Source organism: Thalassophryne amazonica, chromosome 2 (genome assembly GCF_902500255.1).
Source record: "Thalassophryne amazonica chromosome 2, fThaAma1.1, whole genome shotgun sequence".
NCBI classification, from domain to species: Eukaryota; Metazoa; Chordata; class Actinopteri; order Batrachoidiformes; family Batrachoididae; genus Thalassophryne; species Thalassophryne amazonica.
The window spans coordinates 28,180,318-28,207,191 of record NC_047104.1 but is presented as its reverse complement, the minus strand read 5'-3'; the positions used below and the strand labels follow the sequence as shown (position 1 = coordinate 28,207,191).

General features: G+C 47.9%; 1 protein-coding gene across 1 annotated transcript in view; it reads left to right on the top strand.

Moving 5' to 3' along the window:
• Positions 1 to 26,874, top strand: part of shank2b (SH3 and multiple ankyrin repeat domains 2b) — a 618,688-nt gene that overhangs the window by 117,212 nt on the left and 474,602 nt on the right. The window contains exon 8 of the mRNA XM_034184578.1: positions 16,144 to 16,221. Within this exon, the coding sequence (XP_034040469.1) occupies positions 16,144 to 16,221 (78 nt within the window). The remainder of the gene's footprint in view (positions 1 to 16,143; positions 16,222 to 26,874) is intronic.

Genomic DNA, 26,874 nt, shown 5'->3' with positions numbered 1-26,874 from the left:
CACCGTCCCCTGAAGCATACATAAGCCCTCCGGAACCATACGGGGGCTGTGTTGAGACGTGCGCAGACTTCCTCATGCAGTGTTCGCTCGTTTTTTCACAGCGCCCTGTCATGTACGCGTCAGACGCCAGCCGGGTGGCTTATGTTATAAATCTGCTTCGAGGAGAGGCACGCGCCTGGGCTACGGCGCTTTGGGAGCAGAATTCACGGCTCCTAACGTCTTATACTGGGTTTGTACGGGAGTTCAAATAAGTGTTTGACCATCCCAACAGAGGCGAGACCGCTTCGAACGTGCTGCTGTCTATGAGACAGGGGCGCCGTGGCGCAGCCGAGTAAGCAGTCGACTTCCGCATCGCGGCAGCGAGGTCCGGCTGGAATAACGTTGCGCTCCGCGCCGCCTTTGTAAATGGACTGTCCTCGGCCCTTAAGGAGCACCTACTGGCTAAGGAGGAACCGCGGGATTTTGACGGGCTTGTCGATTTAGTTATACGCTTAGACAACCGTTTAAACGAGCATCGTCGGGAGCAGGCCGGGGGGCGTGACCGGGCACAAGCCGTCCCTCCCCCTTCCGGTTCTGAAAAGGTGACGTCGTCCACACGCTTCACTGCCAGAGAGCTCCGTGTGGCTACAGCTCCCCCTGCTGAGGAGGCTATGGACACGAGCAGGGCCAAAGTAAAAACAAACATTAGACAAAGGAGGCTGGCCCGCGGGGAGTGTTTTATCTGCGGCTCTTGTGAGCACCTGCAGAAGGACTGCCCCAAACGGTCAAACTACAACGCCCGTCCTTAGAAACTGGGCTAAGGGTGGGCCATAACACGCACGTGAGGAAACCCCGCAAATCTTCACGAATCCCAGTAACAATCCTTTGTGGGGATTTAACCCTTCACGCCCCAGCACTGGTAGACACGGGGTCGGAAGGGAATCTGCTGGATAGCAGATGGGCAAAGGAAGTAGGGCTCCCCCTGGTGGCTCTGCCGGCACCATTGCAGGTGCGAGCACTAGATGGCACCCTGCTTCCGTTAATCACACATCAGACACAACCAGTGACTTTGGTTGTGTCTGGGAATCACAGGGAGGAGATCGTGTTCCATGTAACACCATCTACCTCCCGAGTGATTTTGGGCTTTCCATGGATGGTGAAGCACAATCCCCGGATAGATTGGCCGTCCGGGGTTGTGATGCAGTGGAGCGAAACCTGCCACTGGGAGTGTTTAGGATCCTCGGTTCCTCCCGGCACTACGGCTAATGAGGAGGTCAAAGTCCCCCCCAATCTATTGGCGGTGCCAAAGGAGTACCATGATCTTTCTGACATTTTCAGCAAAGATCTGGCGCTCACTCTTCCCCCGCACCGACCGTATGATTGTGCCATCGATTTGGTCCCGGGCGCTGAGTACCCGTCCAGTAGGTTGTACAACCACTCACGTCCGGAACGCGAATCAATGGAGACCTACATCCGGGACTCCTTAGCTGCCGGGCTGATCCGGAACTCCACCTCCCCGATGGGTGCTGGATCTTTTTTGTGGGTAAAAAAGACGGCGGACTCCGTCCATGCATTGATTACAGAGGGCTGAACGAGATCACGGTTCGCAACCGATACCCGTTACCTCTGTTGGATTCAGTGTTCACGCCCCTGCATGGAGCCCAAATTTTTACGAAATTGGATCTTAGAAACGCGTACCACCTGGTTCGGATCCGGAAGGGAGACGAATGGAAGACGGCATTCAACGCCCCGTTAGGTCACTTTGAGTACCTGGTCATGCCGTTCGGCCTCACTAACGCCCCCGCGACGTTCCAAGCTTTGGTAAATGACGTCTTGCGGGACTTCCTGCATCGGTTCGTCTTCGTATATCTGGACGATATACTCATCTTTTCCCCGGACCCTGAGACCCATGTCCAGCATGTACGTCAGGTCCTACAGCGGTTGTTGGAGAACCGGCTGTTTGTGAAGGGCGAGAAGTGTGAGTTCCACCGCACTTCTTTGTCCTTCCTGGGGTTCATCATCTCCTCCAACTCCGTCGCCCCTGATCCGGCTAAGGTTGCGGCGGTGAGAGATTGGCCCCAACCAACAAGCCGCAGGAAACTACAGCAGTTCCTCGGCTTTGCACATTTCTACAGGAGGTTCATTAAAGGTTACAGTCAGGTAGTTAGCCCCCTGACTGCCCTGACCTCCACCAAGGTCCCCTTCGCCTGGTCAGATCGGTGCGAAGCCGCATTCCAGGAGTTGAAATGCCGGTTCTCGACTGCACCAGTTCTGGTGCAGCCTGATCCTGATCGCCAGTACATAGTAGAAGTGGACGCCTCTGACTCAGGGATAGGAGCCGTGCTGTCCCAGAGCGTGGAGGCTGATAAAGTTCTCCATCCTTGTGCCTTTTATTCCCGCAGGTTGACCCCAGCTGAACGGAACTATGACGTCGGCAATCGGGAGCTCCTCGCGGTGAAGGAGGCTCTTGAAGAGTGGAGACACCTGCTGGAGGGGGCATCTTTGCCCTTCACGGTTTTCACGGACCATCGGAACATGGAGTACATCCGGACCGCCAAGCGGCTGAACCCCAGGCAAGCCCGCTGGTCTCTGTTCTTCGGGCGCTTTGACTTCCAGATCACGTACCGCCCCGGGACCAAGAACCAAAAATCAGATGCATTGTCCCGGGTGCACGAAGAAGAAGCCAAAGCGGGGCTGTCGAACCCCACCGAGACCATCATCCCCGAGTCCACTGTCGTGGCCACCCTCACCTGGGACGTGGAGAAGACCGTCCGGGAGGCCCTGACAAGGAGCCCGGACCCGGGGACTGGCCACAAGAACAAACTGTACGTCCCACCAGAGGCAAGAGCTGCCGTATTGGACTTCTGTCACGGGTCCAAGCTCTCCTGTCATCCCGGAGTGTGTAGTACCGTGGCAGTGGTCCAGCAGCGCTTCTGGTGGGCGTCCCTGGAAACCGACGTCCGGGACTACGTCCAGGCCTGTACCATCTGTGCCAAGGGCAAGGCAGACCATCGGAGGACTACGGGACTCCTCCAACCCCTGCCGGTGCCTCATCGCCCCTGGTCTCACATCGGCCTGGACTTCATCACGGGTCTCCCGCCGTCCCAGGGCAACACCGTGATTCTCACGATAGTGGACCGGTTCTCCAAGGCGGCCCACTTCGTGGCCCTCCCGAAGCTCCCGATGGCCCAGGAGACGGCAGACCTCCTGGTCCACCACGTCATGCGGCTGCATGGGATACCATCGGACATCGTTTCAGATCGTGGTCCCCAGTTCTCTTCGCAGGTGTGGAAGAGTTTCTGTAAGGAGCTGGGGGCCACCGAGAGTCTCTCGTCTGGGTACCACCCCCAGACAAACGGCCAGGCAGAGCGGGCCAACCAGGAGCTGGAGCAGGCCCTTCGATGCGTTACCTCCGCACATCCGGCGGCCTGGAGTCACCATCTGGCCTGGATCGAGTACGCCCATAACAGCCAAGTTTCGTCTGCTACCGGCCTCTCCCCTTTTGAGGCATGTTTGGGGTACCAGCCCCCATTGTTCCCGCTGGTGGAGGGAGAGGTCGGTGTGCCCTCGGTCCAGGCCCACCTCAGTAGGTGCCGCCGGGTGTGGCGGACCGCCCGCTCTGCCCTGTTAGATGCCCGGACGAGGGCCAAGGCCCATGCGGACCGCCGGCATTCCCCGGCCCCCACATACCAGCCCGGGCAAGAGGTGTGGCTCTCGACCAAGGACATCCCTTTGTGTGTCGACTCCCCGAAGTTGAAAGACAGGTTCATATGACCCTTCAAGATCCTCAAGATCATCAACCCGGCCGCAGTGAAGCTTCAACTCCCGGCTTCACTGCGGATTCACCCTGTTTTTCACGTTTCCCGTCTCAAGCCACACCACACCTCGCCCCTCTGTACTCCGCGACCTACGCCGCCTCCTGCCCTGCTCATTGACGGGGAGCCTGCCTGGACAGTCCGCAGGCTCCTGGACGTCCATCGTAAGGGCCGGGGGTTCCAATATCTGGTGGACTGGGAGGTGTATGGACCTGAGGAACGCTCCTGGGTGAAGAGGAGCTTCATCCTGGACCCGGCCCTCCTGGCCGATTTCTACGCAAGACATCCGGACAAGCCTGGTTGGACGCCAGGAGGCGCCCGTTGTGGGGGGGGTCCTGTTGTGTGGGCCGCTGAAGAGGAGGTACTGCTGGCCCACCACCACCAGAGGGCGCCCTGCTTGGAGTGCGGGCTCCAAGCACGAGAGGGCGCCAGACCTAGAAGAGGTGACAGCTGTCATTCATCCCCTGCACCAGCTGTCACTCGTTCATCATCATCACCATCATAAAAGCCGGACTGCAACTCCACCTCCTCGCCGAGAAATCGACTACCAGTAACAAGGTAATTTCTCTGCTGACTAACACTGTGTGTGTTTTCCTGGAGTGTTTCCTTATCTGGAGGATTGGCGTTTGGTGTGACAGTGACGGCTTCGCCTCACACCCCAACTCAGATAAGTGGTTGACCAGGAGCTGCACGAGTGTGTGTGATTGGGGGTGGAGGTGCTCCCTCCTAACTGTGTTTGGACTGTGAATTACTGAGTGTGCGGACTCACACTCACACATCATATCTCTGCTTTCTGCCAGCAGTACCAGGGTCGACAGCCGAAGACAGAGGCCACCTGGGGACTCGGGACTTCGCGGCTCCGGTGTTCTTCAGGCCGTTGGTGGTGGAAGCCGTGTGGGACGCGGGTTCTCTCTCGTCAGGGGTCTTCTATCTTCGAGCCTGCCCACACGTCACCTGGTGTTTAGTGACTGTGCAAATTACTGTACATTTCGTTGTGTATTATCACAACATTAAATTGTTACCTTTTGGCTTACTCATTGTCCGTTCATTTGCGCCCCCTGTTGTGGGTCCGTGCTACGACACCTTCCTAACACTGTGAGCGGTAAGCTGAGGTCAACCTGGGACAAACAGCAGTTTGATACACAATGTTGTACCAGTCTTATAAGCAACATGTAGAGTCAGGCTGCCCTTGAGCAGTGCTTTAAGACAGCAGCCAGATGTACTGTTTTTTTATGTAATAGGCATGGACAAAGAATAACTAAATATTACAGAATGCATGCAAGTTATTATTGAAAATGAACAGTGACTGCTATTTGCTAGGACAATGCCCCTCTACAAAATCTGGATTAAAGGCACATTTCCTATTTTTAATTTGTCTTTAGCCCAAACAAAGCTTTTGTTTTTGCTTAAATTTAAACTTTGATGATTTTTCACAGGTTAATAGTGAAGTCTTAAGCCCCGGTCACACGGCACTAACAAAAGACACCGAAGCCAAAACGAAACAATGTTGAGTTTTGGAGACATCGTTTAACCGTTGTCCAGCTTCGTTGCTGTAGCTGGCGCTTCATCAGAATTTTCAAACTGTTGAAAGATGTGAACGAATCCTGACGACAGCCTCAGTTCATCTGTATTCCGTTTTGCTTTCTGTCTTGACGGTTCCTCATTGTTTGCATAGTTCCCGTACCGTCAGTGTTCTGTTTGATTGCCGTCCAACTTCATCCAACCTCTGAAGTCTGATGTCTTGCACGAACATTGACAATATCTGAATGGATCAATAACTAAAGAGCCGATGAGCTGAACGTGATTTGTCCATCATGTGTGGGATGAAAAGCAACGTTTTCATACAGAAATAATAGCAGCAAGAATGTTTGATCAACTAATTTAACTATTTACACACGTCCGCATGCCGTCACTGGCTCCAACGTGCATGTGAACGCACACATTCAAACCTGTTGTCAAGACAATGCAGCTGCATGTGGCTGTGGAGAGCACAGATTTGCTGTAGAAATGATCACAGTGTCAAGGTCGCCGTTTGCTTCGTTTTTCTTTTGTTAGTTTTGGTTTTATTTCAGTCTTTTATGCGCACTGCACTCACAGGCTTTTCGGTGATGGGAGACGTGATGGCTCATTCGTTCACTTTTTCTCAACGATTTGTGGCTTTGTGACTTTTTCCTTCGTTCAGCAAACCCCATGTGCCCATGGGCGCAGTTTGATGGGGGATAGGCGGGACATGTCCCCCCCACCTTTTCAACCAGGGGGGACAGAATATAGTATGCCCCCCCCCCCCACACCTTCTGACATATACAGTAGTGTTCAGAATAATAGTAGTGCTATGTGACTAAAAAGATTAATCCAGGTTTTGAGTATATTTCTTATTGTTACATGAGAAACAAGGTACCAGTAGATTCAGTAGATTCTCACAAATCCAACAAGACCAAGCATTCATGATATGCACACTCTTAAGGCTATGAAATTGGGATATTAATAAAAAAAAAATAGAAAAGGGGGTGTTCACAATAATAGTAACATCTGCTGTTGACGCTCCAAACTCAAAACTATTATGTTCAAACTGCTTGTTTTAGCAATCCTGTGACTCACTAAACTAGTATTTAGTTGTATAACCACAGTTTTTCATGATTTCTTCACATCTGCAAGGGATTAATTTTGTTGGTTTGGAACCAAGATTTTGCTCATTTACTAGTGTGCTTGGGGTCATTGTCTTGTTGAAACACCCATTTCAAGGGCATGTCCTCTTCAGCATAAGGCAACATGACCTTTTCAAGTATTTTGACATATCCAAACTGATCCATGATACCTGGTATGCGATATATAGGCCCAACACCATAGTAGGAGAAACATGCCCATATCATGATGCTTGCACCACCATGCTTCACTGTCTTCACTGTGAACTGTGGCTTGAATTCAGAGTTTGGGCGTCATCTCACAAATTGTCTGCGGCCCTTGGACCCAAAAAGAACAATTTTACTCTTATCAGTCCACAAATATTCCTCCACTTCTCTTTAGGCCAGTTGATGTGTTCTTTGGCAAATTGTAACCTCTTCTGCACGTCTTTTATTTAACAGAGGGATGCGGGGGATTCTTGCAAATAAATTAGCTTCACACAGGCATCTTCTAACTGTCACAGCACTTGCAGGTAACTCCAGACTGTCTTTGATCATCCTGGAGCTGATCAATGGGTGAGCCTTTGCCATTCTGGTTATTCTTCTGTCCATTTTGATGGTTGTTTTCCGTTTTCTTCCACGCGTCTCTGTTTTTTTTGTCCATTTTAAAGCATTGGAGATCATTGTAGATGAACAGCCTATAATTTTTTGCATCTGCATATAGGTTTTCCCCTCTCCAATTAACTTTTTAATCAAACTACGCTGTTCTTCTGAACAATGTCTTGAACGTCCCATTTTCCTCAGGCTTTCAAAGAGAAAAGCATGTTCAACAGGTGCTGGCTTCATCCTTACATCGGGGACACCTGATTCACACCTGTTTGTTCCACAAAATTGACAAACTCACTGACTGAATGCCACACTACTATTATTGTGAACACCCCCTTTTCTACTTTTTTTACTAATAGCCCAATTTCATAGCCTTAAGAGTGTGCATATCATGAATGCTTGGTCTTGTTGGATTTGTGAGAATCTACTCAATCTTCTGGTACCTTGTTTCCTATGTAACAATAATAAATACAAGGTCTGTCCATAAAGTAACGGTCCTTTTTATTTTTTCAAAAACTATATGGATTTCATTCATATGTTTTTACATCAGACATGCTTGAACCCTCGTGCGCATGCGTGAGTTTTTCCACGCCTGTCGGTGACATCATTCGCCTGTGAGCACGCCTTGTGGAAGGAGTGGTCCCGCCCCCTCGTCGGATTTTCATTGTCTGGAAATGGCGGAATGAAAAGGACTTTTTTCCCCATCAGAATTTTTTTAGAAGCTGTTAGAGACTGGCACATGGAAACCATTCAAAAGATTTATCTGGCTTTCTGTGAAAATTTTTGGAAAAAAAGTCCTTTGTTGTGTGGGCCGCTGAAGAGGAGGTACTGCTGGCTCACCACCACCAGATGGCGCCCTGCTTGAAGTGCGGGCTTCAAGCACGAGAGGGCGTCATAGCAACCGGGAGCGACAGCTGTCACTCGTCATCAGCACCAGCTGTCACTCATCCACATCACCACCACCATAAATGCCTGACTGCAACTCCACCTCCCCGCCGAGAAATCAGCTACCACTCAGGTAACCTTCTCTGCTGTGATTTACTAAACATTGTTCTGTGTGCAGCCATCATCCTGTGGATACAGTCCGTAGCTGGATTGGTGGATAGTGGGAGTTGCGACTTCTTCGCCTCTCACTCCTTCCAGGGAAGTGACTGACAGGAGCTGCACGGGTGAATCTGTTTCTGGAGGTGGAGGTTCTCCCTCCCGGAGGAACTGAGTACGGAGAGATTACTGGGTGTGTATCCACGCACCCACCATTAACTGTTTCTGTTTCTGCCAGCAGTACCAGGTCTGACAGCTGGAGACGGTGGCCACCTGGGACCCAGGACTTGGCGGCTCCGGTGTTCTTCAGATCCGTTGGCAGTGGAAGCCGTGTGGGATCCGGCTCTTCTCTGGACAGACGTCTTCTATCCTCGAGCCTGCCCACACGTCACCTTGTGTATGATTGACTGTACTCCTCAACTGCAGTTGTCTGTATTCCGTTGTGCAATTCACAACATTAAATTGTTACTTTTAGCTTTATCCATTGTCCGTTCATTACCGCCCCCTGTTGTGGGTCCGTGTCACTACACTTTCACAACAGGATTTCTCAGCCAGCGCCATGGATCCCGAGGGGTGTCAACCATCGCTTGAACAGCCAATGGAAGAGCGAGGTGAACAGGCGTCAGCAGGAGGCGTGTTAGGTGAGCTGCAGCAAATCTTAACCGCTTTCACTGCTCGGTTGGACTTAGTCACCGAGCAGAATGTTGTTCCCAATCGGAGGATGGAGGCTCTCACCGCCCAGGTGGAAGCGTGTGCTTAGGGCGCTGCTGCAGCACCTCCTCCTGCTGACCGGAGGCCTGAAACAGACATTCCGCTGGTGGTTCAACGACCCCCCCCCACCATCCCCTGAAGCTTACATAAGCCCTCCGGAGCTGTACGGAGGCTCTGTCGAGACGTGCGTGGACTTCTTAATGCAGTGCTCGCTCGTCTTTTCACAGCGTCCCGTCATGTACAAGTCAGATGCCAGCCGGGTGCCTTACGTAATAAATTTGATTCGAGCTGGGCTACGGCGCTCTGGGAGCAGAATTCACGGCTCCTAACGACATATACTGGGTTTGTGAGGGAGTTCAGACAGGTGTTCGACCACCCTCATAGAGGCGAGACCGCTTCAAGCATGCTGCTGTCGATAAGACAGGGGTGCCGGAGTGCAGCTAAGTATGCAGTCGACTTCCGCATTGTGGCAGCGCGAGCCGGCTGGAATGCTGTTGCGCTCCACGCCGCCTTCGTAAACGGACTGTCTCTGGTCCTTAAGGAGCACCTGGTGGCGAAGGACGAGCCGCGGGATTTAGACGGGCTTATCGACCTGGTTATACGGTTAGACAACTGATTAACAGAACACCGACGGGAGTGACACGAAGGGCGTGGTCAGGCACAAGCCATCCCTCTTCCTACCGGGTCCGAAAGGGAGCCGTCTTCCCCACGCTCCACAGCCAGGGTACTCCACGTGATGACAGCTCCCCCTGCTGCCGTTGTTAGGGAAACGAGCAGGACCAAAATAAGATCAGATCAGAGACAAAGGAGGCTGGTCCGTGGGGAGTGTTTTCTCTGCAGCTCAACCGAGCACACACAGAAAAACTGCCCCAAACGGTCAAAACAGCAGCACACGTCCTTAGAGACTGGGCTAAGGGTGGGTCATAATACTCATGCGGGGAAACCCCGACGATCTGCACGCATCCCAGTTACAATCCTGAGTGGGGATCTAACCCTTCACGCCCCAGCACTGGTGGACACGGGGTCAGAGGGGAATCTGCTGGATAGCAGATGGGCAAAGGAGGTTGGGCTCCCTCTAGTGGCCTTACCGTCACCATTGTCGGTATGGGCACTAGATGGCACCCTTCTTCCACTAATCACACATCAGACACAGCCAGTGACAATGGTTGTGTCTGGATATCACAGGGAGGAGATTGTGTTTTATGTAACACCTTCTACCTCCCGAGTGATTTTGGGTTTTCCATGGGTGTTATAGCACAATCCCTGGATTGATTGTCCGTCTGGGGTTGTGACGCAGTGGAGAGAAACCTGCCACCGGGAGTGTTTAGGATCCTCGGTTCCACCCAGTGTGACGGCTAAGGAGGAGGTTTTAGTCCCCCCCAATCTGGCGGCGGTGCCAGCCGAGTACCGTGACCTTGCTGACGTCTTCAGCAAGGATCTGGCACTCACGCTGCCCCTGCACCGTCCGTACGATTGTGCCATTGATTTGATACCGGGCGCTGAGTACCCGTCCAGCAGGCTGTACAACCTCTCACGTCCGGAACGCGAATCAATGGAGACCTACATCCAGGACTCGTTAGCTGCCGGGTTGATCTGGAACTCCACCTCCCCGATGGGTGCTGGTTTCTTTTTATGGGCAAGAAGGACGGCGGACTCCATCCATGCATTGATTACAGAGGGCTGAACGAGATCACGGTTCGCAACCGATACCCGTTACCTCTGTTGGATTCAGTGTTCACGCCCTTGCATGGAGCCCAAATTTTCACAAAATTGGATCTTAGGAATGCTTATCACCTGGTTCAGATCCGAGAGGGAGACGAGTGGAAGACGGCATTTAACACCCCGTTAGGTCACTTTGAGTACCTGGTCATGCCGTTCGGCCTCACCAGTGTGCCTGCGACGTTCCAAGCGTTGGTTAATGACGTCTTGTGGGACTTCCTGCATCGGTTTGTCTTCGTATATCTGGACGATATACTGACCTTTTCTCCGGATCATGAGACCCATGTCAAGCATGTACGTCAGGTCCTGCAGCTGTTGTTGGAGAACCGGCTGTTTGTGAAGGGCGAGAAGTGCGAGTTCCTCCGCACTTCTTTGTCCTTCCTGGGGTTCATAATCTCCTCCAACTCCGTCGCCCCTGGTCCGGCCAAGGTTGTGGCGGTGAGAGATTGGCCCCAACCAACAAACCGTAGGAAACTGCAACAGTTCCTCGGTTTTGCAAATTTCTACCGGAGGTTCATCAAGGGCTACAGTCAGGTAGTTAGCCCCCTGACAGCCCTGACCTCCACAAAAGTCCCCTTCACCTGGTTGGATCGGTGCGAAGCCGCGTTTAGGGAGTTGAAACGCCGGTTCTCGACTGCACCACTTCTGGTGCAGCCCGATCCCAATCGCCAGTTTATAGTGGAAGTGGACGCCTCTGACTCCGGGATAGGAGCCGTGTTATCCCAGAGCGGGGAGTCCGACAAGGTTCTCCATCCATGTGCCTACTTTTCCGCAGGTTGACCCCGGCTGAAAGGAACTATGACGTCGGCAATCGGGAACTTCTTTCGGTGAAGGAGGCTCTTGAGGAGTGGAGACACCTGTTGGAGGGAGCATCGGTACCATTTACTGTTTTCATGGACCATCGGAACCTGGAGTACATTCGGACCGCCAGGCGTCTGAAGCCCGCTGGTCACTGTTCTTCGGGCGTTTTGACTTTCAGATCACCTACTGCCCCGGGACGAAGAACCAACGATCTGACGCCCTGTCCCGGGTGCACGAAGAGGAGGTCAAGACCGAGCTGTCAGAACCGATGAAAACCATCATCCCCGAGTCCACTGTCGTGGCCATCCTCACCTGGGATGTGGAGAAGACCGTCCGGGAGGCCCTGACACAGAGCCCGGACCTGGGGACAGGTCCGAAGGACAAGTTGTATGTCCCACCAGAGGCCAGGGCTGTGGTCCTAGACTTCTGTCACGGTTCCAAGCTCTCCTGTCATCCAGGGGTGCGAAGGACTGTGGCAGTGGTCCGGCAGCGCTTCTGGTGGGCGTCTATGGAAGCCGACGTCCGGGAGTATGTCCAGGCCTGCACCACCTGTGCCAGGGGCAAAGCCGACCACCACAAGGCCCAAGGCCTGCTCCAGCCTCTGCCCGTGCCTCATCGCCCCTGGTCTCACATCGGCCTGGACTTTGTCACGGGCCTCCCGCCGTCCCAGGGCATGACTACCATCCTCACGATAGTGGACCGGTTCTCCAAGGCGGCCCACTTCGTGGCCCTCCCGAAGCTCCCGACGGCCCAGGAGACTGCAGACCTCCTGGTCCACCATGTCGTGCGTCTGCATGGGATTCCGTCGGATATTGTCTCAGACCATGGTCCTCAGTTCTCCTCTCAGGTCTGGAGGAGTTTCTGCAGGGAACTGGGGGCCACCGTGAGTCTCTCGTCTGGGTACCATCCTCAGACGAACGGACAGGCAGAGCGGGCGAACCAGGAATTGGAGCAGGCCCTCCGCTGCGTGACCTCCGCGCACCCGACGGCCTGGAGTAACCATCTGGCCTGGATCGAGTACGCTCATAATAGCCAAGTTTCGTCTGCTACCAGCCTCTCCCCGTTTGAGGTGTGTTTGGGGTACCAGCCCCCATTGTTCCCGCTGGTGGAAGGAGAGGTCGGGGTGCCCTCGGTCCAGGCCCATCTGAGAAGGTGCCATCGGGTGTGGCGTACCGCCCGCTCTGCCCTGCTCAAAGCCCGGACGAGGGCCAAGAACTATGCAGACCGCCGGCGTGCCCCGGCCCCTACGTATCAGCCTGGGCAGGAGGTTTGGCTTTCCACAAAAGACATTCCCCTGCAAGTGGAATCCCAGAAGTTGAAGGACAGATACATTGGACCTTTCACCATACTCAGAATCCTCAGTCCAGCCACAGTGAAGCTGAAACTGCCAGCTTCGCTGCGGATCCACCCGGTTTTTCATGTGTCACGCATCAAACCTCACCACGTTTCACCCCTCTGTACCCCCGGACCGGCGCCGCCTCCTGCCCGGATCATCGACGGGGAGCCTGCTTGGACCATACGCCGGCTCCTGGACGTCCATCGGAAGGGCCGGGGGTTCCAGTATTTGGTGGACTGGGAGGGGTATGGACCCGAAGAACGCTCCTGGGTGAAGAGGAGCTTCATCCTGGACCCGGCCCTCCTGGCCGACTTCTACCCGCGGCACCCAGACAAGCCTGGTCGGGCGCCAGGAGGCACCCGTTGAGGGGGGGGTCCTGTTGTGTGGACCGCTGAAGAGGAGGTACTACTGGCCCACCACCACCAGATGGCGCCCTGCTTGAAGTGCGGGCTTCAAGCACGAGAGGACGTCATAGCAACCGGGAGTGACAGCTGTCACTCGTCATCAGCAGCAGCTGTCACTCATCCACATCACCACCACCATAAAGGCCGGACTGCAACTCCACCTCCCCGCCGAGAAATCAGCTACCACTCAGGTAACCTTCTCTGCTGTGATTTACTAAACATTGTTCTGTGTGCAGCCGTCATCCTGTGGATACAGTCTGTAGTTGGATTGGCGGATAGTGGGAGTTGCGACTTCTTCGCCTCTCACTCCTTCCAGGGAAGTGACTGACAGGAGCTGCACGGGTGAATCTGTTTCTGGAGGTGGAGGTTCTCCCTCCCGGAGGAACTGAGTACGGAGAGATTACTGGGTGTGTATCCACGCACCCACCATTAACTGTTTCTGTTTCTGCCAGCAGTACCAGGTCTGACAGCTGGAGACAGTGGCCACCTGGGACCCAGGACTTGGCGGCTTCGGTGTTCTTCAGATCCGTTGGCAGTGGAAGCCGTGTGGGATCCGGCTCTTCTCTGGACAGAAGTCTTCTATCCTCGAGCTTGCCCACACGTCACCTTGTGTATGATTGACTGTACTCCTCAACTGCAATTGTCTGTATTCCATTGTGCAATTCACATTAAATTGTTACTTTTAGCTTTATCCATTGTCCGTTCATTACCGCCCCCTGTTGTGGTTCCGTGTCATTACACTTTCACAACACACATAATGCTACTATTTATTCTGAACACTACTGTATGTGTGTACTTGAAAGATGCTATTGCCAGTCTTATGTGCAAACCATGTCAGTCTTATGTACAAAACCATGTCAGAATAGTATCTTTGTTTCTGCAAGTTTGTATTTTTAGCAGCATTGACTTGTTTACAACACCTGTTTCTTGTCACATTCAGAATTTTCTGGGACTGCATATGCCCAGATTTGAAACCAAAAATAGTTGCCTCTTGGGGCTAGTGTCTACACATAAGAATCAATGGATCATATGCTAATTTACTGAATTCTGAAAGTTAGAAAACGAAATCAGAAAAGCTATCTGGGACCTCAGAAAGCCCATCTGCAATTATTGCTTGATCCTCCAAAATCAGTCTATGCAAGCGAATTATGTTCAGTATGAGTGTTGTCATTAGTGCACTTCGAAAATTAAAATTCATGATAAGTAATTTATCCCTAACTATGATCTGTTGTTTTTTTCAAACTATGCATAAACAAATCTTGAGAAAAAAATACAGTATGCGATAGTTAATTAATTATTAAGAGCCTGTTCTTTATATTTATGAATACATTTTACCACATTGCAGTTGTTTTTTTAATGAGAACTCAACCCTATCATTCTTTTTGGTTCTACACATGTGGTGATACCTTATTTACACAAGGATGTTAATAAAATCAATGCTGGCTATTCTCAGAATAAAGTACTTATATCCACAGTTTCAAATTGCTATAAGTCAAATGGTGTCCACTTTATTGGTCTTCTCAAAGCATTAAAATTACTGTTCTGGATCTCAGAATGCATCTGAGCTTATCTATAAACCATTGGCCTCTGAGGGCCTAAAGCCACCCCCAGACCCCCGGCCTATGGGCTTCTGTCCTGCGGGCCTTGCACTTTGTCACCCCCAATTTCTAGTTCTAAATTGCACCCTTGCATGTGCTGTGTGATAGGGCCATTAGGGTCTGTGACTGCCATCATGCATTTTCACAGTGGTGGGCACAGTTCTACTAATCTGCTAACCGCTAATTAACGAAGCTAACTTTTTTGTTAGCAGATTAGCTTTTCAGCTAATTTTGAAAAACATCACTTAGCTTCTGCTAAATTTAGCCCCGCTAACTTTCAGTGCGCTAACTTTTTTTTTCCTGGCATAGTGAAATATCTACCTATTGTTTTCAGTGAGAGGTTGACAGAAAAATTTTGCCACCTCTGCCTGTGATTGTGGTAACCAGGCACTGCCAGGGCACTTGCCACCAAAAATTAAAAGTTTCAACTTTTGCTACTAACTGCAGTGACAAGGACTAACCACATGCTGTTTTATTTTACACATGGAGGAAAAATGGACAGGGACAGATGGATTATTTCAGTGCAGTCACCTGGTTTTAACCAGGGAAATGTGACTAATTTGTGTGATATTATCTGTAACCTCAGGAAAAAGTCCAGGCTTCCTGTTTTAATTATAATTTGCAAAATGCTAAAACTCTGTTAAATCTTTCATTTACGTAAATTGTTGTCTGTTTGTTGAGCATTAAAAATGACAGCGCCTCACCCTGTCACCTATAGTCTACCACTGCAGATGACAGGAATTCTGCTATGATGGTTTTTCTGCTACCTGCATGTGAATCCAGCATAATCAGTTGTAGGTCCAGTGAAACAAGTTTAAAAAGAATTGACTTATCATACATTAAAATGTGGTGTTGTATGGTACACAATTCCACTTCTGTAAGTCTTTGTTTAAATTGTGCTTTTATGGAAAGTCCCACATTTCAGCTTGAAGAAAACACGAGAATCCTAGGCAACGAAAAAAAAAAATCCTCCAATTAAATCATGTCAAAATAAGAAAATCCTAATAGCTACATAATAAATCCAGTTTGAAATGTTGAAAAATGTTACACACCTTGTGATTGTGCCTCAATACCTCTGAGCATTTTTCCAAGCTCAATAGCTTATTGGCATCTTGAAAAAAGTTATTTATATTCATGTGTGCACAGTACATGGTGGTTGAGCACTTGTGGGCGATTGTGCAGTAGATTCAAACCCCTCAGCATCTCACCTCTCTGTTCTGGCTCTATTCTCTCATTCTCTTTGAGAGGACCAATACAGTTACAGCAAATCAGCTCCTTTGATGTAGGCTAGTAAATGTTCTGCAATCTTGTAAATGTCCGAGATGTTTAGACACCGCCCTCATGGATCACCTCCTTCATTACTGATTGCATTTGAAGACTCACAAATGCTAAATGTCACTGGTAGCGAATCAGCATTGTTCCTTAGAAAAAGTAGGAGACGGACAGGTTTTATTGTGACCTTCAGGTAATTATCAGCTTTGTAAAGAGTGGTTGATCTTTTTTCTTTTGCAGGATAACTGTACCAGAGTGCTGCTGGTCCGTGGAGCCGACAAAGAAGTGAAAAACTACAACAGCCAGACTCCATTTCAGGTAGCCTTTGAAGAAAACAAATAAGCAAACAAACAAAAACATTTTCAGTGTACGCTTTGCATGGAAGAAACTCTACAACATCCGCTTCAGCTGTCAGCGGACGGGCAACATTTTTAGAAGCACACGGTTCTTTGTCTCATTTGTTGCCATGGCAACGAGTTTGAAAAACAGTCAAGGTCAGCTGCAGCCACAAATGTGTCTCCTGGAGCCAAATGTTTTTCTGTGCAATATTAGATTTGTTCCAATTAGACTGTAATTAACTTTGAGTGGCACATCAGTGACAGTTTAACTTTTTTAACTTAGGGAACAGAAAACTGCTTCATATGAGGTTGCCCAGTGTTCTCTGAAAGCGGCGCATAAACGTTTTATGAGAGTCACCAAAGATCTTTCTGAATAAGTGAATTAAAAATATATTTGATGGAAAAGTGCTATATAAATGCAATCCATTTAAGGCCAGTGTTACTGGAGTTGCATGCAGAACTGCAGCCGGCGCAGAGCTCAATATGGCGAGGAGAGAGGCAGTTGTCTGTGCCTACACAGGTGCTGACCACAGAGGGGTCCCTGTCTTTGGCAACAGAGGCATTCCAGTTGGAGCTGGCCGATCGGTCAGGAGTGTGCCAGTCAATCTTGCGCCAAGCCATGCCAGTTCTGTGGAATGCAGGCAAAGTGCAATTTGCAGTGCAAATGTATTGGGTTGGGTTGGGAACAGGTGAGACGCTGGCACGGTGTGCGATGGATGGCTGCATGAGTAAATAGTTCATTTGTGTAATTGCTCCAAACGGAAACCAGTGCAGGCACATTTGGGCATATGCACATTCAGTTATGTTTGTATTATATTATTATTATTATATTATTATATTAAGTGTTTCTTTTTCTGATGGTGAGACTGGAGCTTCAGATTAACAGGCCTTCGATTGTCCCCCTGTGTTCAGTATTTGTCAATAAACGTTTGTGTAAATGGTAAATGGTGTGTAAAGTTGTGAAAGACACGCTGTCAGCAGCGGAGCACCACAGTTCTTTTAGCCTCCGTGTGTGTGTGTGTGTGTGTGTGTGTGTGTGTGTGTGTGTGTGTGTGTGTGTGTGTGTGTGTGTGTGTGTGTGTGTGTGTGTGTGTGTGTGTGCGCTGCTCTGAGCTCACTGCAGCTACAGCCTCAGACACACACACATGCTCCTGCTAACATTTTTCCGTTTCATGTTTATTTAGTTTGACAGCGGTACCAAATAAACTATCCCTGCGGTGGTCCAACTCATTTCCATCATCTGTAGCTCATAGTTGGTATCATTTCTATCTGTGTTCATGTTGACTAATGTGACATATTTAAATAGAATAGAATAGAATAGAATAGAATAGAATAGAATAGAATTTATTTCAGCAACAACACAGCAGCATAAAGACAACATATCAAACAAATCAAAAAAACAAGACCAAATTAAACACCGTGTGCCTGAAAAGGGGGTGGGAAGAAGCAAAGCTTTTGAGAGGGGTGTGGAAAGGGAGGAGCTTGGTACGTGTGCATGTGCACTCAATTCCACGTTTATTGGGAACGTGCGCCGATCCATGTGTACGCATACTTTGATACATCTGAATATTTGTTGTACTTACGCCAGTTTCTCGGTTTCGGGTTTTGTACATGAGGCCCCAGGACAAAAATTAATAAACTACATCTATTCCCACTGCATCTCAGTCCAACAGTTCTAACAGTGAATACAGGTAGATGAGCGAGCATTGGTCAGACTGCCAGAAATTTGCAATGCCAAGATTTCAAAAATTAATTTAACAAAGAACTCAAACAATATATATGCACATATAGGGAGAGAGCTAGATGGACACATCTCTCTCTCTCTCTCTCTCTCTCTCTCTATATATATATATATATATATATATAGAGAGAGAGAGAGAGAGAGAGAGAAGCTGAGCATAATATGGTATTATATCTGTGAGGAGAAATATTGTGAGATAAAAATGAGTATACTATCAATCTTGTTTTTCATGGACTTCAAAATAAATGTGTTCAGTGGACCGTCATAGAATGAAACGTCTGCTGCTGTATATAGTATATTACACAAACAAGGCTGTGATGAGGTCGGCAGCTTCAGGTCATATGAGTCAGGTAATATAAAATTCAAACTAATGAATAAAATGTCAATAAAGTATTTGAGAATATTCAGTTGGATCCTTGGGACTGTCACTCCAATGTTCTTACTTCCTTAATATTAAATCTTTATTAAACTGAGAGTAGTGACAGACAAGCACTCAACACTTTTACATTATGATTATATACAGAGACGTGTATGTTACTGCTGAGATAAGTGAAATCGAGAGGCGCTTGGGAAGAGCTTGTGGAGTCATGAGGTCACTGGACAGAGGTGTTTGGCACTGTCAACATTTTTGCAGGTGAACAAAGGTCCAAGTCTTTAGGGTCCTGGTGCTGCATGTCTTGCTGTATGGTTGTTAGATGTGAACACTTGCCAGTGACGTAAGGTGACAACTGGATGTCTTTGGTACTAGGTCTGTTCGGAGGATCCTTGGGTACCGCTGGAATAACTTTATATCAAACGCGTTGTTGTGGTCTGTGCCCTGTCCGTGTCTGTGGTCCATATTTGTGGTCTGTCCTTGGTTTGTGTGCTTATTAGTGTTCGTTCTGTACCCTCAGGTTAGTGTTCTTTGTGTTCTGTCACTTGTCATCCTTGTAGTTGGTCCCCTGTCTGTCCGTGGCTGTGATCCATATCTGTGGTCTGTCCTTGGTCTGTGTGCTTATTGTCATTGTGTTCTTTCTGTGCCCTTGGGTTAGTGTTCTCTGTGTTCTGTCCCTTGTCATCCTTGTAGTTGGTCCCCTGTCTGTCTGTGTCTGTGATCCATATCTGTGGTCTGTCCTTGGTTTGTGTGCTTATTAGTGTTCGTTCTGCACCTTTAGGTTAATGTTCTCTGTGTTCTGTCCCTTGTCGTCCTTGTAGTTGGTCCCCTGTCTCTCCGTGTCTGTGGTCCATATCTGTGGTCTGTCCTTGGTTTGTGAGCTTATTGTCATTGTGTTCTTTCTGTATCCTTGGGTTAGTGTTCTCTCTGTTCTGTCCCTTGTCATCCTTGTAGTTGGCGCCCTGTCCATCCGTGTATGTGGTCCATCTGTGCATTGTATCTGTGGTCTGTCCTTTGTCTGTATGTAATCGTGTTATGTTTCCCTGTTTGCACTCTGTTCACTTTTGAGTTCCATGTTAGTTTTTCTGCCATTGTTTCCTTCGTTTGGTATTTGGTTTATGTGGTCCCTGTTTCATTTGAGTATTGTTATCATGATGGTTTTAGTTGTACACAGCCCTGGGCTTCTGTTGTGGTTATAGTCCTTTTGTGTTGGTTAGTTTCTGTGTGTATGTCCGCGTGTGTCTCTTGTTCCGGCTTTCCCTACTCCTTTCGTACTTCACACCTGCCGCTCGTTCATCCATTTAGTATTTAAGCCTGAACAGCTTTCTGTTTAGTTGCTGTTTTCTCCTTTGGTTCCTCCCGAGTTCTGGGTGTGAGTATGTTGATTATTCTTGTCTCCTCCTGTGAGTTGTGTCTGGTTTATTAGTTTTGATTATTTCTTGATACCTCCGTTTGTGTTACCTGCATGTTGGCTATATTTTGTGTGTGTTTTTGACTCCTATTAACCCCTATTTGTACTCACGTTACTGTTGGACTTTGCTCACGTTTTTGGACACCTTACCTCCTGTTTGATTGCTGCCTGCATATTTGGGTTCATGTAGTAACTGCAAAATGTAACATGAGTGTTTACTAAGAGAGACAAGGGTGAGGAGTGTCACTTGCATGTGAGCTCTGACATTTTGGCTATGTGGCCCGTTTCACTGTGCAAGATCCAGCACACAGGTGACTGAGTGCTGAGGACCCCCATGGCTGGAGAAGGCCAAGGAGATGCTTATGTTTCACTTGGCTGCGGCAGATAGATGGTTATTTTAGAGATGTGGAAATGGACTGGTTGTCTGCTGGGGTGGTTGCCATCAAGGACCCAAGGTGGTTCTGTGGTGTTGTGGCGAAGCACAGCATCAGTGCATGCTCCCAGACTTGCCATGACTTGATTGTATAGTCTATATTATCGAGGATACTTCGACATTTTAGAATAGAATAGAATAGAATAGAAAGCCTTTATTGTCATTATACACAGCAAACACAGTCTGCATAGTACAACGAGATTAGGGGGGCTGCTCCTTAAAATGTGCACGCAGTGCAATACCAGCCAATATAACATAAATAAACAACAATATAACATAAAGAAACACGCAAAGTCCTTTGCTGAAATGTAAAATTGTGTAACATATGGACAGTGCAAACAGTGCAGCAATTGAGAGAGTGCAAAAGGAAATGTAAAACTGTATGACAACTATAGGCAATGTAAACAATGTAACAATTGAAAAATGTGCAAAAGTCCTGTGGTACAAATGAGATAGATATGGTGTGGCTCAGTACTTCATATAGTCCATTTTTAGTGCAGATTATTATTCAACATGGTGATGGTTTTGGGGAAGAAACTGTCTCTGAGTCTGTTTGTCCTGGCCTTTATGGACCTGTAGCGCCTGCCAGAGGGCAACAGGTTGAAGAGGTGAAAGCTGGGGTGTGTATTGTCCTTGAGAATGTTGTTGGCCCTACTAAGACAATGGGAGGTGTAGATGGTGGAAATGGAGGGCAGAAGACAGCCAATGATTTTTTGGGCAGTGTTTGCTACCCTCTGCAGTCTCTTCCTGTCAGCTTCAGTGCAGCTGGAGTGCCACACTGACACTGCGTAGGTCAGCAGGCTCTCTATAGTGGAGTGATAGAAGGTCACCAGCAGGGGTGTGCTTAATTGCTCCTTCCTAAGCACCCTCAAGAAGTGTAGTCGCTGCTGGGCCTTCTTGACCAGTGCTGCGTTGTTGACTGACTTTTGGCCATGTGGCTATAGATGATTCAGCCCATGGGTGCCTGAGTGCTGAGGATTCCAGTGTCTGGAGACTGCCAAGGGGACACCCACAGTTCACCTCCCTGCTCAGATAGATGGTCACTATAGAGATGTGGGGATGGACCGGTTGTCTGCTTAGGTCTTTGGCGTCCAGAACACAAGGTGGTTCTGTGGTGTCATGTACAACCCCAATTCCAATGAAGTTGGGACGTTGTGTGAAATGTATATAAAAACAGAATACGATTTGCAAATTCTCTTCAACCTATATTCAATTGAATACACCACAAAGACAAGATATTGAATGTTCAAACTGATAAACCTTTTTGTTTTTGTGCAAATATTTGCTCATTTTGAAATGGATGCCTGCAAAACATTTCAAAAAAGCTGGGACAGGGGCACCAAAAGACTGGCAAAGTTGATGAATGCTCAAAGAACACCTGTTGAACAGGTTCATTGGAAACAGGTGAGTGTCATGATTGGGTATAAAAGGAGCATCCCCAAAAGGCTCAGCCATTCACAGGCAAAGATGGGGCAAGGATCACCACTTGTGAAAAAATAGTCCACCAGTTTAAGAACAATGTTTATCAACGTTCAGTTGCAAGAAATTTAGGGATTCCATCATCTACAGTCCATAATATAATCAGAAGATTCAGAGAATCTGGAGAACTTTCTACACGTAAGCGGCATGGCCGAAAGCCAACATTGAATGCCCATAACATTGAATGGCATGGGCACTAACACATCTGTGATGGCGCCATCAATGCTGAAAGGTACATCCAGGTTTTGAAGCAACACATGCTGCCATCCAAGCAGCGTCTTTTTCATGGACATCTGTGCTTACTTCAGCAAGACAATGCCAAGTCACATTCTGCACGTGTTACAACAGCGTGGCTTTGTAGTAAAAGAGTCCGAGTACTAGACTGGCCTGCCTGCAGTCCAGACCTGTCACCCATTGAAAATGTGTGGTGCATCATGAAGTGCAAAATACGACAACAGAGACTGTTGAACAACTGAAGTCATACATCAAGCAAGAATGGGAAAGAATTCCACCTACAAAGCTTCAACAATTAGTGTCTTCAGTTCCCAAACCCTTATTCAATGTTGTTGGAAGGAAAGGTGATGTAACACAGTGGTAAACATACCACTGTCCCAGCTTTTTTGGAATTGGGGTTGTATGTGGATGCATGCTCCCAGTCCCAACTTGACAGACACAGCAATATGCCCTAAGAGTAAAGAATCATAAATATAATCTGCATCCAGTACATACTGTAGGTGCCTCAATGTTTAGGACTCCAGAGGCTGAAGAAGGCTGAGATGGTTCCTTTTGAGAGGTGGGGATGAACCGGTTGTGTGGTAGGTTATCATGCAGGTCATTACATGATCTGGTTGGATGTGGCATCGACTCCCAGAGCTGACCTGACATTCAGAGGAAATTAAGTAGTTCATGTAGGTTATATGTAGCTTGTGTTAGCCAACGTAGCTACATGCCGGGTGCTGGGAGCCATTTTTTACACTGCAGTAAGATCCGCTATTATTTGGAATCACTATCTAGGAGCCTTTGAGTGCCTTTCATGTCACATGCAAGTCCAAAGGCAGAATATAAAGTCCTGATTGACATCAATTAGGGATGGTAGTCACATTGCTGGGTTCAGTTCATTTTATTTTATTTATATGGCACCAAAGCACAACAAAGCTGACTCAAGGCGCTTTACATGAGTAAGGTCTAACCTTACCAACCCACTGGGTTCCAGTAGTTTGAGTGTGCTGCATTCACAGTTATCACAGAAAAGGCCAGAAGATTTTCCACCAACCTTCAACATGTTTAATTCTTATGTCAAAGGTATGCTTGGACATTCTGGCCTGATATTCTAGGTGACAAAATTGGACTCATTTCAAGTTGGCTCATCCAACATGTGGGTGGAGGACATTCATCCCACAGAAATGAAAATAACACGCTGTCCTGTTTCTGCTTCGCTTTACTTTGACAGAAACACAAACACATTCACTTTCAGATAGTCAAATCCTCTCCATGTGTACCTGCACAAATCCCATTTCATATGGAAATGCATCACGTTCCAGGAGTTAAAATGCCCAGATTCCAACTGTGTCTTTCCAGAAATATTCAAACAGTACTGCCATTACCACATTATTAACTTATTAATTGTTTAATTGTATTCACAGACCTGTAATCCATAGCAGAGTGCAACACCATTGCAATGCAAGATATTTTAAGTTTAACACCACAGTGAGAAACTCATTTGATGGAAAAGCTGCCTCGCTCATGATAACTAAGGGTCCCTTCACACATAGTTTAGTCGATTATGGCAAAACAGCGCAAAACAGCTCGAAATTAGTGCACCACAAAACATCGCGCTGACGGGCAGGCGTGCACAATCTCAGTGCGAGAGTTCATGTATGTGCCGGTGTCTTTCGAGCAGGAACACAGTGCCAGGTGCAGCACATCGCGTCACTTATGTGGGGGAGAAGAAGAACAAAACGAAAACAGAACATACCACCCACGGGATTTGTACCTGCACTTTACTGATTGCCAACCCAGCACTTTACCAAGTGAGCTACAATCACTGTCCTGTAAAAGGTGCTGAAACACTCAGGAAGCACATGGACGTATATAAAAAAAATGATGCACCATATACAAACATCACATTGTATTAAATCCCTCTTATCAAGCAGGCAATACAAGTATGATCCGTCTGTTCCTCTGTTGATGACCCATGGTTACTGACATAGAGTTATGGAAAGACATGAATGAGAAGCAGTTTGCTCGTCTCATTCATGTCCACATCTTCTGGCACTTCTCCAGCCAGCCGCGCACGCGTGTCCTGCTGACATGCGTGTCTTGTGGATGGTGTGCCGCAGGGCACCGCATCATGTGGAACAGAGCTCACGTGGGTAACATGACAGTAAGATCACCTGCTGCGTGTTATGATCTGACGGTCCGTTTCAACCTGGGGGAAGCCTATCCATGTGCGCCGTGCACGTGCACGCTCGCTTGCTGCAGCCCCTCACCACAGTGCTGTATGTTTTTATTTTTGTCCACTTGATGATAGCAATCAGACACACGTGTGTCACAGTGGTCAGTTGTTAGTCCATGTCCATCCAAACACAGTACTGTCCAGCTGGGATGCCCAGAATGACAGATCTCCACAGCCGCTTCTGTCATAGCCACACCTCCTGTCAGTTTTTAGCACACACACCAAAGCCACACTCGTCAGGCACTTAGACAAATTGCACTGCCAACACGACAGTGGTTGTCTGCAGTCTGTTGTCGTGCCAAGAGTGCAACTGGCCACACATTTTCTAAGTGACATGCGAGCGGTGTTAGATGTTCCTGTGTGTTGAAATTTGGCCAACACCTGCCACGAGAGGGTTTCGATGGGCTCGCCCAGTGCACACTCTGTCTTTCAGCCGCTGGTGTGCGCAAATAGTTGTAGCAAAAGGTGTACGAGACGTTAGAGGCAGCTACGAAATTACACAATTTGCATACGATTCCTGCTTTGTGCGCACTTAATGCGCAGTGCGACCAAATTCACACTATGTGTGAAGGGGCCCTAAGGGTTAAGACAGACAGCTTTAACCCACACAATAATGAGGGTATTAACCTGCCATTATTACTATTTTTCAGTTTTTTGAACTGCACCAGTCACACTGTGGTATCAGTGCACCAGGCACTTTTTTAATTTCCTTTATCTTCTCTATGGATGCACGAGACAACAGCACCAATCAAAAATCTATCACAATGATGATGAGAAAAATGGCGGTCAGTTCCACTTTCTGGGAGAACAGGCTGTTTCCTCTGTCTGTTTGAATGGGGTTACTTTTCAACACTACACGTCAAGGTTTTTGGAACTTGGTGTGACTGACAGAGTCCATGTCCTTCTGTCTGATGGAGTAAGCAGAAGTCTTTAGACTGGCCTTAAAATATGAGCTCTTTAATCTGGAATCTGCTTTGTTGTGTTGACAAGTTCATATTTAGAGTTCTCATTCTGTCAAACAACAACTTCATGTGATACTTCAAACGCATTGAAATCTACCAAAATTTTTATGAATGAGAATCAAATTATTGCACAGCCTGACATATTTGACAGATTTTTTTTGTTTGTTTGTTTCAAATCAGTTTAAACATCAATGTGACATTTACAGGCTTGTATTAAAGATTAAAGTCTTGTAGGTAGTTTATAGGGTCACATTGTTACTGTTGTATCACTGTACAAGCAGAAATGTGCCATAAAAGAGGCAGAAAGATGAGCTCCTTAATGACTGTAGCTTCAATAGACCAGGATGAGAGCAGCTACTAGACCTGCTGTGGACTCATTGTTTTCGAGGAGAGAAACACTTTCTGCTCTATCTTTATCTCTGTTGCACTTTCCACCTACACATGAAGCCAACAGTTAAATGCAACATACTCACACCTGTTTGTGAGAGCTGGCATGCTAGGAAATGTAGGACATCACAAACTGGAACAGATGACGGAGGCTAAATAACAAAAGAAACTGCATGTCCTAATTAATGTGCACCAAATAACTTCTCAAGTATTGCACATCTGTGCTATAACTATGGCACCATGTGTTTTCAATCATCATTGTGGCAGTCCCTCTGTGGCAAGGAACATGGACTCCTGGTCGACTCCTGGCCAGGATGGCGGAGTCAATCTAGAGATTCCTGTGTGTGAGTTTCTTTAACGAGGAAATACCATCAGGACAATTCCCCCCGAAATAAAATAAATAAATAAATAAGCAAAAGACATACAAATACTAAGACCTCCTACTGAACCTGATTGTTAGCGGTGTTTGTTATGGTGTTTGTTAAGGACTGTGATTGATATAGGAACAAAAGAGTTTCTATATCTGTTCAGTCTGCAGTGGGGGACTCTGAAACGCCTGCCTGATGGTAGCAACTTGTATTGTGTATGCAGGACATGGGAGGGGTCAGAAAGAATTCTGTCCGCTTGCTTCATCACACACTGATCAAAGATTGACTGAGGATTGTTATACTGTTTCAGACCGATGATTTTCATTGCTGTGAGGACAAGGTAGTTTTGTTTTGATCTTAGGGACACAGGAAGGTTCCCAAACCAAGTTGTTATGCTATGTCTTATAATGCTTTCCAGAACTGCCTAATAAAACAGTAAAATAATTTTTTCCCCTCTAGTCACACCCCCCCCCATTAGTATTTGCATGTCATGTATCAGCTGTTTTTAATGAGGACACACACAGAGCGGCACAGAGTTTTAAAGAATGCATGTTTTTAGCATGTTCTATCAGATAAGTTAAATTTAGGCTAGTCCTCCTTTAAAGCTGCGATTGACCCACAATACAAAAATAATAGTAATGCACAGTGACTCAGAGAAGTAACTTTAATCTGATTACTGATTTGGAAAGATTAACGCATTAGATTACTTGTTACTGAAAAAAGAAGTCAGATTAGAGTAATGTGTTACAAGTAATGTATTACCGGCATCACTGGTGGCGACACGGTGGCTCAGTAGTTAGCAGGAATGCCTCACAGCAAGAAGGTCATGGGATCACTTCCCTGCCTTTCTGTGTGGAGTTTGCATGCTCTCCCCTTGGCTGTGTGGATTCTTCTGAGCGCTCCGGTTTCCACCCACAATCAAAACATGCTTTTGTAGGGTCTGCTCCATTCTCTGTCCTTGACCAAGGCAGCATCTCTATATCTGGAGCTGGTCCCCAGGCACTGTGGTCTGCTGGTCCCAGAC